Source organism: Vigna radiata, unplaced genomic scaffold (genome assembly GCF_000741045.1).
Source record: "Vigna radiata var. radiata cultivar VC1973A unplaced genomic scaffold, Vradiata_ver6 scaffold_91, whole genome shotgun sequence".
Lineage (NCBI taxonomy): Eukaryota > Viridiplantae > Streptophyta > Magnoliopsida > Fabales > Fabaceae > Vigna > Vigna radiata.
Genome location: NW_014543115.1, coordinates 840,193 through 854,280, shown reverse-complemented (window position 1 = coordinate 854,280; position 14,088 = coordinate 840,193). Strand labels below are relative to the sequence as shown.

At 32.7% G+C, this 14,088-nt stretch overlaps 1 protein-coding gene across 1 annotated transcript; it reads right to left on the bottom strand.

The window, feature by feature from the left end:
- Positions 1-8,753: 8,753 nt before the first annotated feature.
- Positions 8,754-9,879, bottom strand: LOC106753080 (non-specific lipid-transfer protein 1). Its single transcript, XM_014634865.2, has 2 exons — positions 9,411-9,879; positions 8,754-9,050 (listed from the first exon to the last, which is right to left on the bottom strand). Exons 1-2 carry the CDS (start codon positions 9,776-9,778, stop codon positions 9,041-9,043), a joined length of 378 nt encoding a protein of 125 aa, XP_014490351.1. The 5' UTR covers positions 9,779-9,879; the 3' UTR covers positions 8,754-9,040.
- Between the last annotated feature and the right edge of the window lie 4,209 nt (positions 9,880-14,088).

Sequence of the window (14,088 nt, the reverse complement as noted above, 5' to 3'; positions counted from 1 at the left end):
ACAAGATGCGTGATTTTATCAAGTGAAAATGAGGGTTAGAAGACTGCACACATCTCCCTTTGTGCCTCTATGGAGGTTCGACGCTTAAGATTCAAGGTCAAGTATATGCAATCTCACAAGGATGGTTTCCTGAGCCTAAGGATCAATGGTCACTAGAGCTATGGCCCCCTCCACAGCATCTCCACAACAGTCGAGTAATCAACTAGGTGTGAAGACACAAGTAAAGAGGACATACTCTAGCTGGATTCTCACGATATCCAGACAGGAAGTACATCCCAAAGTGACACCGCTACACAACTCCTCCAATTCTAAGTTACACTCAGACCCGGGTATAGGGCCTCACTCAAAAGATGCAAAAAGTGTGTGTGTGAAGGGAGAATGCAATGCACCCAAACCCTCACCTGCAAAATAACCAGAAAATTTTCCCAGGCAGATATAACATGTTCTCTAGCCTAGAGTTCAATATACAAGCAAGTCACATGCATTTATTTCAAACATCAAACATAGATAAGAATAAACAAACACGAAACAGAAAAAAAAAGGAAGAAAAACATAAAGTAAAACAACATTAAATTCGCGTATTTAATTAAATGGCTCGACTCTCTAATGTCCCCAACGGAGTCGCCATCTGTTGCAACCGAAATCGCGACGGGACGACGATCCAAAAAGAAAACAAACGAATTTGAAAAAAAAAAATTTGGAGCCGCTACCATAGTTTATTTTGGAAAACTACAGAAAAACCATAAAAAGGATAAGGCTTAGTCTATGAAAACTGGATTCTGGTTTCAGGAGTCGGTTACGTGTAGAGAAGGTGTTAGCACCCTACAACACCTACCCTAAGGCAGTACCTTTAATTAAATGCGCAAACTTGATGTGGTTTTTTAAAATGTTTAATTATCCCTGAAAATAAAATTCTAAAGAAACAAAAATATTTTTTTATTTTTTGTGTACGACAAGGATTGACCTTGCTCCTACGTATTCTCAAAATGAGAAATCAGGGTTACGTAGTTCTAGCCCAGATTGTTCGTTCTTTCGAAACATTTATTTTAGCATTTTTATAAAAAATGGAAAAGGTTCTTGGCACGAGGACGATGCGTGTGATCACACACGTGTTTAAACCCTTAAAACATTTTTGATAATTTATTAAAAGGAGAAAGGGTCTTTGCACGAGGACGATGCATGCGATCACACACGTGCTTAAATCTTTAAAACATATTTATTATTTTTATAAAAAAGGAGAAAAGGTTTTCTGGCACAAGGACGATGCGTGGGATCACACATGTGCTAGAAACCTTAAAATAATTTTTTTAATTTTATAAAAAAGAAAAGGGTTTTCTAATATAAGGACGATGCGTGCAATCACACATGTGCTTAAACCCTTAAAAAATATTTTTTTATTTTTTTTTATACTTTATATATATATATATATATATATATATATATATATATATATATATATATATATATATATATATTTACGTTTTCATTTTTGTAATTTTTATAGTTTGAAAATAGTACTTACGTGAATGTTTAAAACAAAACTTAAAATAATAAATGCAAATAGAATAAAAATAATGATACTATTTACGTAAATAATTTTTTTTTAGGAAAGATATGAAGATAGAAAATAAATTACAGTTAAAAAAAATATATTAAGAATTAAAGAACAAAAAATACTAGAAACTATTTTTNTATATTTTTAAGATTTATCTTTTTTCATTTAAGAAATATTTAAAGAATAATAAAACAAGAACAAACTAAAAACAATATTTAATTGTTAAAAAGAAAGATGTCGTAAGAATTTCTAAAGGTAATGAAAAAAACTTATAAACAGAATTACGAAAAACAAGGAATGTGAGGACATAAAACTAGAGGGGTTGTATGCAATAAAAACCTGATAATCAAATAATAAAAAATAAAATGAAAAATCATGAAATAAGACAAAAGTATAGGTGTAGAAAAAACTAGAGTGCATGCAACCTAAGCCCTTTTCTTTGTGTTCCCTTACGTTCTATTCTTGAAATTGAATTTTCTCTTTCTCTTTTTTTTTTCTGTTCCCTTATGCTCTCTTCCCGAGGTTAAATTTGATTTACATTATCATATTTATATACACACATTTGTAATATTATTGAGATTTTGCCTTAATGGCGAATTAATTGTCAATTAGCAAAATAGGGAAATAAATGGTCTTGATTGAAGAAAAATAAATCAAATTAAAATCATATTTTTCTCTTTAGGGACAAACTGAATACAACAATCAATATATTATTTTTAATTATTGCTTGTAATGATTGTCATAATGTTGATTTGAATTATTACCAAATAAAACAAAATTTCGAAAATATTCTAAAGTGATTTGTAATGCATTAATATTAATTGCTTATGGGCATTCTTCCTAGGAAATAAACTCCAATTCATCACATGCAGCACCTCTCCCATTTAATCACCATTCTTTTCTTTTCATTTTATTCTCGTGCACCCCCTTTTTTCTTTTTTATTCTTTTTCCTTTTTTTCTTTTTTTTTCTTTTCCCTTTTTTCTCTTTTATTCTTTTTCTTTTTTTTTCTTTCTTTTTTTTTCTTTTTTTCAAAATGAATATAAAAAATGAAATCAAATTAAATAATAATAAAGAAAACTAAATCAAATACCAAATAGTAAAACAAAATAAAAAAAAATTAAAAATTAAAAATAAAATAAAAAAACAAGTCCTATTATTTAGTCACCTGGACGAAATTGGGTGTTGACAGTACCAGATCGTTCAAGTAATATAATCGGTAATGTTTGATATCGTTCTTCCCAAGAGACTCAAAAGGCCTTATCGTTCGTGTGAATTGAGATCGTAAGACTTGTAAAGAAAAATTAATTGTTGTGGATGCATAAACACAAAATAAACATGCAATGCGTTTGATTCAGTTGACAAGAAAAAGGCTATGGATGAATGGAGTTGTTGGGGGTTGACAATTTCATCATATCCACTCCCTCTTATCTACTCCTTTTGTTTAATGTGCTTGATTATCTAATTGTTATGCAAACTTTCTTGGCCTACCCTTAACCCGATCCCTCGGGGAGAAGAGCCTATTACTAATTACCGGCTTGCTATCCCTAGCCTCCCCTAGCATTAGCAATGCATTACCGAACAAAAGCAAAAACAATTGATTGTCCTACCTCCCTATCCCTAGGTGGTATTTCATTAATCAAGGAATTTCTCACCAGTTCATGACAGTACTGTACGTTCCTGTATCAATAGAGACAAACAACAGTTATCGAATGAGTTAAACGATAAAAGCTTTAAGCGCAAATGAGAACCCAACAATTGATAATCAAAGCATATGACAATCATATAAATAAACAAGAGTTTTAATAAAAGAGAGTTTCAAAAGATTACATTGCTTCCCCCAACAACAAAAGGGTTTAGTTCACCATTATCATGGTGAACCTAGATGAAAATAATGGAAGAATGGAAGAGCAAACCCTAGATAGGATGAAAAGGAGCCTAAGCATCCAAGAGATCTTCTCCAAGGAGTGAAAATTAGGTCTGACCGCCCTCTTCTGTCAAAAAAATGAGAATAAAATCGTAACAGGGCTATTTATGGCTGAGGAGCGTCACAGAAAACAGGCCCAAGCCCAGCAGACAACCGCCTGACGTCACACTTATGTCGCCCGGTGGTTTGCCCATAATCGAACCACCGCCCGACGCCAAGGGTGCACCGCCCGACGATTTGCCTCTAATCGCAAATTCGCCCAGCGTCCACGCCAGGTGCCTCCTCCTCGCATTGGACCGCCCAACGGTGAATTTTGCCGCTGGGCGGTTCCTAGACTTTTCTTTTCTTCAGTTTTCTTTCTCTGTCTTGAGTCTAAGACCTTTATCTTTAACCTCAATCTTCACTTTCATCAAAATCACTGCAAAACAATGCAAAACAAGCATAATATCGCTAAAAACAACTTTTGACTCTCAACTGACTCATTTATTGGGTTTTACTTGATTCTAAGCTCATTCTAAGTCTTAAAGGGTGTAATTTGGTCTAAAATGGCATATGAAAATAATTGTTTTTCAACCATTATCAATTATCAGTAATAGGGGGAACATCTGTATCTGTGTTATGATCTATTGATATATCTCTATATGACTGATTATCTACTAAATCAATACCTGTGTATCTTATTTTATAATGCCTTAAGGGGGAGAATAATGATGTGATGATGTTGACTGGTATTTGATTGATAATATGTGATGTTTGATTTGTACAAACATGGTTGTTTATTAATCATGGTTGTGCATCATCAAAAGAGGGGGAGATTGTTGAGATTGTTGAGATTTTTTATAGGGGGAGCACTGGTTTAGCCAAACCCTACAATCTCACAGAGCTTCTGGTTTTTGATGATGACAACACAACATAATTAATAACACATGTGCATATGTGTTTATGTGTTACATGTTCATAGCTTTCATGTTTATGATTAAATGAGAACATGTTTGTGTTGTTTTTGTCATTACATGAGATCTTATTTGTGATTGCATAACAAATGTTTTTGAAAAAGGAAAATCACTTGCACTTTTATTGAACTTAAATTGTGTGGCAAAACAACAATTTTAAGTTGACTTCATTATGAAGTAAGTCGATTAAAACTTATGGCTTTGCATAAATTTTTTCAAAGTGTGTTGTGAGTATTTTTGGAAAGATAGTTTTTCAAAATTGAATTGAATTGTTGTATAGTCGAATGTGTGCGTAAGCAACTCGACTAAGTTAGTTATGTTTTGAAATTTTGTTAATGCTTGTCATCTCTAACGACTATATTTTTTGTATGTTTGACTAAGCATTAATTGGGAGTCAACTATATTGAATGTGTAATCAATTAAGTTGGTTTGACTGTTAATAACTTTTATAACTGTGAGTATAGTTGACTCTGTTAGTGGCAAAGTCGACTTAGGAGCATCAGTTTTATGGAAATCTATATATAGATGCAAATTTGAGTTCTACAGAGACTTTTGTGATTCTAACGATTTGATTGATTTCTTTCAGATTATTGATCTCTTGCAGAACGTGTGAAAGCTCCAAGAATCTAAAAGGAAGACCGTGATGTTCATCTTTGGTGATTGCTTGACGAGTAAGAATTTGTGTGCTTAGACTGTTTGATCAAACAACACTTGAGGTGTTTGTTTCATGATCAGTTTCTATCAATCTTGTGAAGATTGTTGTTGCCCTATTGTGACTACAGGTAGAGGACGTGCTGCGTTCTGGACTTTGAGGATTGTTCAAAGTGTTGAAGACTGCAGGAGAGGAGACATCTTGTTGCGAGTCTTTGTTTATACATGCCTATATTTTTATTAGAGGGTTAGAGAAGTGTTTTATATTTTGACGTGGAGGTCGCTATAAAAGACTTGTTGTAATTGATCATTATAGTGCATTTGCTTCTTGGGATTGGAAGGACACCAGATGTAGGCAGTTTGGCCGAACCAATATAAAAACATGCGTTTGATTTCTCTATCCCTTCACTTTTACTTTCAAAGTTGACTTTACTTTTTATGTGCGTTTCAAGAAAGTTTTGAAAGATCATCCTTTTACGAAAAAGATTTTCAAAAGACTCTGATTTTGTGTTTCACCAATTCACCCCGCCTCTTGGTGTGAGTAACTAAGCCATTTTATTTTCAACAAACTTCAATTCATACTTTAACATTCACTTCACTATTTAACCAGTTTTAATGTCTTAGAAATAAATCTAAACTTATTCATAAAAATCCTTAGGTCTTAGAACTTTTTATTAAAAGTTCGAATTAATTGTTAATTGGATGTTTAGAATATCCAATTGTTAAGTTCTATGTCTAAATGTAAAATCAATTAGTTGTTTTATTCTAGTATAAGTTCCAACATCATATCCAATCAAGTAATTATCATGGAGTTAAAAATAAGAATAAAACACAATAATAATAATATAAAATAAATATATTGAATAGCAAAATCATAAAAAGTTAAAATACATTACATTAAACCCCATAAATAAGGGAGTTAGTTATAGCACGTTAGAAAAAATTAATAGTGAATGACTTAAGTCTCTAGAACGAGTCTCTACTTTCTTTAGACCAAGTTTCCTCAGTCCAAAATTATTAATTTTAACTATGCAAAATTTTTGAAACGAACAATTCATTGGATTATACCTCAAATTTATATTTTGTACTTAAATAACTAACTTTGTTGATAATGATTTTTTATATATATATTTTTTTTTATCTTCAATAATTTATATTTATCTACAAAATTGTAAACCAAATATTTATTTATTTTTATCTATAAAATCTTAATTATCTAAATAAATAATAATCAAAATAGCAAAGATAAGGTAGTTGTCTTTCCAAGAATTATTTAATAAATCTTTAATTATTTAAAAGATAATAATAATAGAAATATTAATAAAAGATAAAAATAAATAAAAATAATAAATATGATAATGTAAATTATAAGGTAAAAACCTAGTATTTCTCCATTTTGTGTTAAGCATAAACATAATAATAAGACAATTGAACACTGATCAAAGATTAAATCCGTCTTGAACACATTTCAAAGTATGCATAACTAATTACTATAAATAGTGTAATGATTCTAATTAGAGCCGTTAAAATGGGTCATAACTCGCGGGTCAATCTGCCCTGTCACGGGTTCGAGCTGGGTTGGGTTTGAAAAATACAACCCACTTATATGCGGGTCAGATTTCAACCCGGCTCATTTAGACCCGGCTCATGCTGGTTGAACCCGTGGTGAGTCAGGTTGGTCCACCAATCCACCTACCTAATTTTATTTTTTTTTAATTTATTATTTTATTTATAAAACCCTAAAAAATAAAATATTCTCTTCACTCACTGTGTATACCAAAAAAGTAACCTCTGCTCTCACAAATCACTCTCACGGTACTTGCTCTCATTTGACGGTGCTCTCACCCTCACTTCACTAAAATTCTTCGAGGGACAAGTAAAACACCATTCTTTTATTCTTCTTTTTTCTCCACATTTTTGTTTTCTCATTTCTCTTTATTTTTTTTTTCAAAAACCCTATAATGACAAAAATAGGGGTTTGCGAATTTGTTTTTTGTTCTGGGGGATTTGAAAACATGGAATGATTTTTTTCATGTTCTGACATGCTTGTATCAGATTTTGTTCATTTTATTTAAACAATTTGAGTATACATTATTTGAACAAGCTCTTTTTGATATCTTTGAATTTGGGAAATTATGTTACAGATTTAATTTTTTGTTGATGTTATTGAGTACTGGTTCTCTTTTTTTCGATTAATATTTTTTTATTGATTGTCGGAATTGTTCTGATATTAGGAAAATATTTATTAGTGAATTTGGAGACAACAAGAACAAGAGTCAAGGGTTACAACAATTGATGAAGAAGATGATTCAGGAGAGTAGAATATTGTGGATTTATCTATTCAAGATTTAATATCGTAAATGGATAAGGAACAAAAAATGATGAATATAAGAAACTTATTTGTATTTTTTTGTGATTTTTTTTATGACATTTGTATTATATTGTACTTTTTATTATTATTTTGAATTGTCTTTAACATAATTTTTTGGGAGTGAAATTTATTTAAATTTAAATTACAGAAAGTTTGTATTTTTTATTTTAAAAAAATATATAATTAAATAGGCTAGTAAGTCAACCTGTTTACCACCAACCCGTGGTGGTTCGGGCCGGGTTCAAGTTTTTCTGACTCACTAATAAATGAACCGGATTGGGTTGACTCACTAAGTGACCAACCCGTGGTGAACCGGACCGGGTCGAGCCGAATTACCCGTTTTGACAACTCTAATTCTAATATACACAATACTAAATGATTAAATATTTATTACTTTACCTATATATTTAATATAACTTGAAGATCGAAATATCTTTAGAAACACCCACTTATGTTCTAATGATAATGGAGAAAAAAAAACATTTCTTGATATTAAAGGAAACATTTTGCGTCTTATAGAAGTTATCGATCCTTAGCCGAACAATTTAAATGTGGTTATTTGAAACTTTGAAGATGAGAAGTATTGTTAAGATCTTTTGCTTCTATTCATAAAACAGTCCTCTGTCAGAAAACAATTTCTAATTTTCTATTCATAAACAGTCAGAATTAATTGAGATAAGAGACAATGAGATCAGAGCCGTAGATTTTCTCTCAATTTTCACAGAAAGTGTCTCGTAATTAGAAACTTTGGTCAAAGTTATCTATTCATAACACTTACTAGTTATGTTATTTGAAACAAAATAAATAAATTTTAATGCATTGCTAATACTTTAATGTATGTAAAAATGTACTTCTCATACAAAAGAAAACAAGAAAAAAAATGAATAGTTCGTATTTTTTTTTTTAAAAGAAATACTTATATAATAAAATAAGCATATTTCTACTTATTAGATAATGTGTTTGTCTAATTTATTTATGTTTATTATAAAAATAATAATACTTTAGCACCCCAAATGTTTTTACAATTTTTTTTAAAATAAATATAAAAATTATCACTCTATCATTATTCTTATTATACTAAAAGAAACTTCATCTTCTGTTTATTAAAAAAACATATATTCATTTAACTGGTTTAGTTAATACCTCTAACTAAACTCGTCATGATTTAAATACTTATAATTGCCACATTTAGACAAGAGAAGTAATCACCAAATTTAAATAAAGTTAAATACTATGTTTTATATATTTGAAAATCCCTATAGTAAGTAATATTGGTCCAGGAATAAAGAAATAGACATATCACTCAAAAGGTACCATAATCATTAATCATATCTCATATAACTCAGTTATATTCTCATTTATATGGGACAATAACAGCTCATACATCTATGCCTTCCCATAATACTCTCTATATCTCCTACTGGTGCCTACACATGCAGCTTCACCAACTTCAGTTACAGACTTTATCACAGACATAAGATAACTAGTAAAAGCCTCAAGGAAGCAATTTCCAGCCATTCCCATGTCATGTCACGTGGCCTTTTTTATTCAAACATAGTATAACATAAACATCATGCACCCACCTCACTGCACACTGCATCGCAACAACAAGAACTCGTTATTATTGCATAGAGAAAAGTAACTCGTTAGAAATTGTAGTTCTTAGATAAAACCTTCTCACTGTAACAAAAGATCACAAAGACTAAAACTTTTATGACTTCAAACATAAAAGTTAGGTTTTGGTTCTTGCTATTGACATCTGAGAAAAATTTAGTAAAGATATCACTGTAAAAGCTGTGTTAAGATAAGAAGAAAGAAGGTATGAGTTCAATGTTCCTCCTTTTCTCTTCATAAACTAAACCTGGGAAGGAGAAACATAGGACAAATGAATAGTTTAAGACAATGTGATTTTTACAAACAAAAATGTTTATACTACAGACAAGTAATGGAGTACCTGTTACAGTTAGTACTAGGGCTGATCTGATAAGGAATGTTTACACCACATTGCTTGGGAAGACTAGCTGCAAGGTTGAGATTGCGAGGAGAGTAGTTGAAGCCACTGTTAGTAACAGCATTCCTGATGCAGTTGCAAACTGCTTGGCGATCAGGTTTGGTCTGAGCCAGGCCATAGAGGTTCTTGATCCCATTGCAGCACTGCTCAGGAACAGGGTATCCACCATACATCACATAGGAAATGCACGGGGTCAGGTTGTTCACAACTTGCCCACATGTCACCACTGCTTCTGCCTTGGGAATGGTTGTTGCACTAAGAACCATGCACACAATGGCCAACAAAGAAACCCTAGCTGTCATGGTAGCCATGATGAAGCACTCAACTCCTTCAAGAACCAGATATGGAAGGTAGTGTAGTAACTATGTGTTTGGGACCTTTTTTCTGTGGTGAGGTGCTTTGGAATGCTATATGGTGGTTGTGGTTATATAGAGGCAGAAGGGCATGGGGCTAAGCTTTAACAGTCATGTGGCTGTTCTTGTGGAGTAGTTGAATGAATTCAATGCCATTATGGAGTGTAGTTGAGCAAGTAAATGACACACTATACTAGGCAAGACTGTAGAGAAACTATGATGATGTCTGCAACTTGTTGGAGATTTTTTTTCTTTCGTTTTGCAAGTCATATCCAACATAAACATTATTTTGTTTCTGATCAATACCATAATTTCTCTATATTTTCTTTCTGTATCACATCATACAAACTATTTTTTTTTTTCTCTCCCTAAATCTGATCTAATGTTTTAAGTTTTATCTGTACTTTTGTTTAGAATGAAAAAAAGTTAGATAGACACTGTTCTTCATAATCAGATATATATGTATAATACTGACATAAAAAATAATATGAATTCTTCCGTTCGCAGTCACAGAATATTGGATTGAAAATTTATTGAAAATAACATTGACAACAATTATAATGCTATATCTAAGCTGCACTGTCTTTATAGACAGTGACTTAAATCACTTACGTATCACAGTAAATCATTGTCAATTTTCCAAGCAGCAAGTAGGTCTCGTGAGACTTAAGATTATAGTTGAATTTTAGTAATTAACAATTAAATCATTCTTCTCCCCTTACTATAGGTTCTTGGGTAGGAATGACAACGGGTCGAGTCTGGCACGGATAGTGCCTACTCGCAACCTAACTCGTCGATAAAAATGTACCCGTCATCCGACCTGTTACCCGTCGAGTACCCGTTTAAAAAATAACTGCGGGTATTTTAAAACCTGTGGGTACCCGCGGATACCTGCAAAAAATAAAAAAAAAATATTTTTTACATTTTAAAATAAAATTTAAATAAAATTACAAAAAATATATATATAATATAATATAAATTAAATTAAATATAATTTAAAATTTAATTTTATTTAAATTTAATTTAATTAAATATAATTTTATTTTATTTTTAATTAAATTTAATCAAAAAAATGTATAAATTAATTTTTTTTATTATTTTTTACGGGTAACGGGTATCCGCGGGTCGGGTAGTATACTACCCGTACCTGACCCGTTTAGAAGCGGGTATTAAAATATTCGCTACGCGTTACCCGCGGGTAGTAAATATCCGCGGGTAGAAACTACCCGCGGCGGATTTTACCCGTGGATACCCGTGCCCGCGGATTTTTTTGCCATCCCTATTCTTGGGATTGCCACATGATATGTTTTGAGTTAATCACTCCTTGTTTTCTTAAAACTACATTAAGCATGTCACTAGAAAAAAAAAATGACCATATAATTGTATTTTTATAATTGGAAGGAAGGATTAAAAAAGAGGATGAAAAAAATGAAAGAGAAAAAAAAAATAGTGTCTAAACAGTAAAAATATATTAAGAAAGGTGTAAAAACAATATTTGTAAAATTCCAAAAAATATATTTTAAAAGTAGTGGTAGTCTAAAATAGTGAAATTCGGTTATTTTAACATCAAACGGTTTTATTATAAATAGTATTTTTGTAAATGAGTTTCATTATTTTAAAACATATCATCTCTCTAAAAACTACTTTTCGAGACGTTTTAGAAAAAAAATTGCGGTTTGAAAAAAGTTGACATATGTTAAATTTGTGTTTTTATTATATAGTATTACTGTAAATGGTATGAGGATGTATTTGCAGTTGTATACTGTGTTATTTGTGTGATGAGGATATTCCATTGTTTGAAACAAAATTTTGGTTGTAGAGAGTAGTAATCAAGTTACTTAGTATGAAATAGTGAAAGAGATGAGGTGAAATCTCCCTTATGTGTCTTTGCATACACACAGGATAATGTATTTATAATAATAAGAATGTGGGCTAAGCGCAAATACAAATGAATATGTGAAAATAAAATAATAAGCATAGAGATTATATTTCCCTAATAAACATATAATATCTAACACTCCCCCTCAAGCTGGAGCATATAAATCATATGTTCCAAGCTTGTTACAAAGATAGTCAATTCTAGGTCCTTGCAAGGACTTAGTGAATATGTCTGCCAACTGGTTGCTTGAGTTAACGAACTCAGTCTTGATATCTCCGGATATGAATTTTTCTCTAATAAAATGGCAATCAACTTCAATGTGCTTGGTTTTCTCATGGAAGACAGGATTAGAGCTAATATTAAGAGCATCTTGATTATCACATATAAGTGTCATGTGAGTGATATCTCCAAATTTCAATTCACTAAGTAATTGTTTAAGCCACACAAGCTCACAAGTAGCTGATGCCATAGCTCTATATTCTGCTTCTGCGCTGGACCTAACCACAACACTTTGCTTCTTACTTTTCCAAGATATCAGGTTGCCACCAATAAAGACACAATATCCAGAAGTAGACCTCCTATCAGTAGGGGAACCGGCCCAATCAGCATCTGAATAACAAACGATCTTTGTATCGTTGTTAGGACCGTATAGCAAACCTTTTCCAGGTGATCCTTTAATATACTTCAGTATGCGAACAACTGCATCCCAATGATCTTTACATGGGGAGTTTAGAAATTGACTCACCACACTAACTGCGAAGGAAATGTCAGGACTTGTAGATAGTTTAATTTACCAACTAATCTTCTGTACCGTTCAGGATCTAAGAAAGGCTCCCCTTGATTTGGTAGGAGTTTGATGTTAGGATCCGTAGGTGTCTCAATAGATTTACAATTCATTAACCCTGTTTCCTCCAAGATATCTAATGCATACTTCCTCTGAGATATGATAATACCATCATTGGATTGTGCTACTTCAATGCCCAAAAAGTACCAGAGTTTGCCAAGATCTTTGGTTTGAAAATGGTGACAAAGGTGTTGTTTGATCTGAGAGATGCCAAGATAGCCACTTCCTGTGAGAACAATGTCATCAACATACACTATAAAGTAGATACATCCAACACTTGAGTGGCAATAGAACACTGAATGATCCGCTTCACTGCGAGACATACCAAATTTTTGAACAACACTATTTAATTTACCAAACCAGGCCCGAGGAGACTGTTTTAGGCCATATAAGGATTTGCGAAGACGACATACCAATCCAGAAGACTCCCCAGAGCAACAAAGCCGGGCGGTTGCTCCATATAAATTTCTTCATGAAAATCACCATTAAGGAAAGCATTTTTGACATCAAGTTTGTAAAGAGGTCATTGTCGAAGAGCGGCCATGGCAATGAATAGGCGAACTGAGGTCATTTTCGTCACTAGAGAAAAAGTATCACCATAATCCAAACCAAAAGTTTATGTGTAGCCTTTGGCAACCAGTTGAGCCTTTAAACGATCAATTATACCATCAAGGCCAACTTTGATAGCATGCACCCACCTACAACCAACAACAAACTTTCCAGATGGTAATTGGACAATCTCCCAAGTTCCACTTTTCTGTAAAGCACTTAATTCATCTAGCATGGCTTGACGCCAACCAGGATGAGTTAAGGCATCACCCACAGACTTGGGAATTGACACAGAAGAAATGGATGAGAGACATGTGTAAAAAGATGGAGATAATTCATGGTAACTAAGAACAGATAATGGGGGGAAGGGTTACGAGTAGAGCGTATACCTTTACGGAGGGCAATAGGTAGGTCAAACTCATTTGCTAGAGCCGGAGGAGACACAGGAGGCGACACAGGAGGTGAGTCATGAGGGAGACGATTGCGGCAACTATAAACCTGAAGGGGTGAAGTTGAAGGACGATTGCGGCGACTATAAACCTATGGGGAATGAGAGTCTAAAGGATCACAGACAATAGGAATATCAACAATAGTAGGTAGAGGTACAGAACTAGAAGATAGATGTGAAAAATAAAATGAAGATTCATCAAAGGTGACATCAGCGGAGATAAAATGACGATTGAAGAAAGGGAAAAAATACTTATAGCCCTTTTGTGACCGTGGAAATCCTAAGAAGACACATTTGTGAGATCTAGGAGATAACTTATCAAGATCGGGACTAAAATCATGAACAAAACATGTAGACCCAAAGACTCTAAGAGGTAATGGATGTAAAGGGTCTTGAGGAAATAAGACAGAATGAGGGATTTTGTTATCTAGGACAAAAGACGTCATGTGGTTTATGAGATAACATGCAGTGAGAACTGCATCACCCCAAAAACGCCAGGGTACTTGGCCATGGATTAAAAGTGTACGAGTTGTTTCAATAAGGTGTTT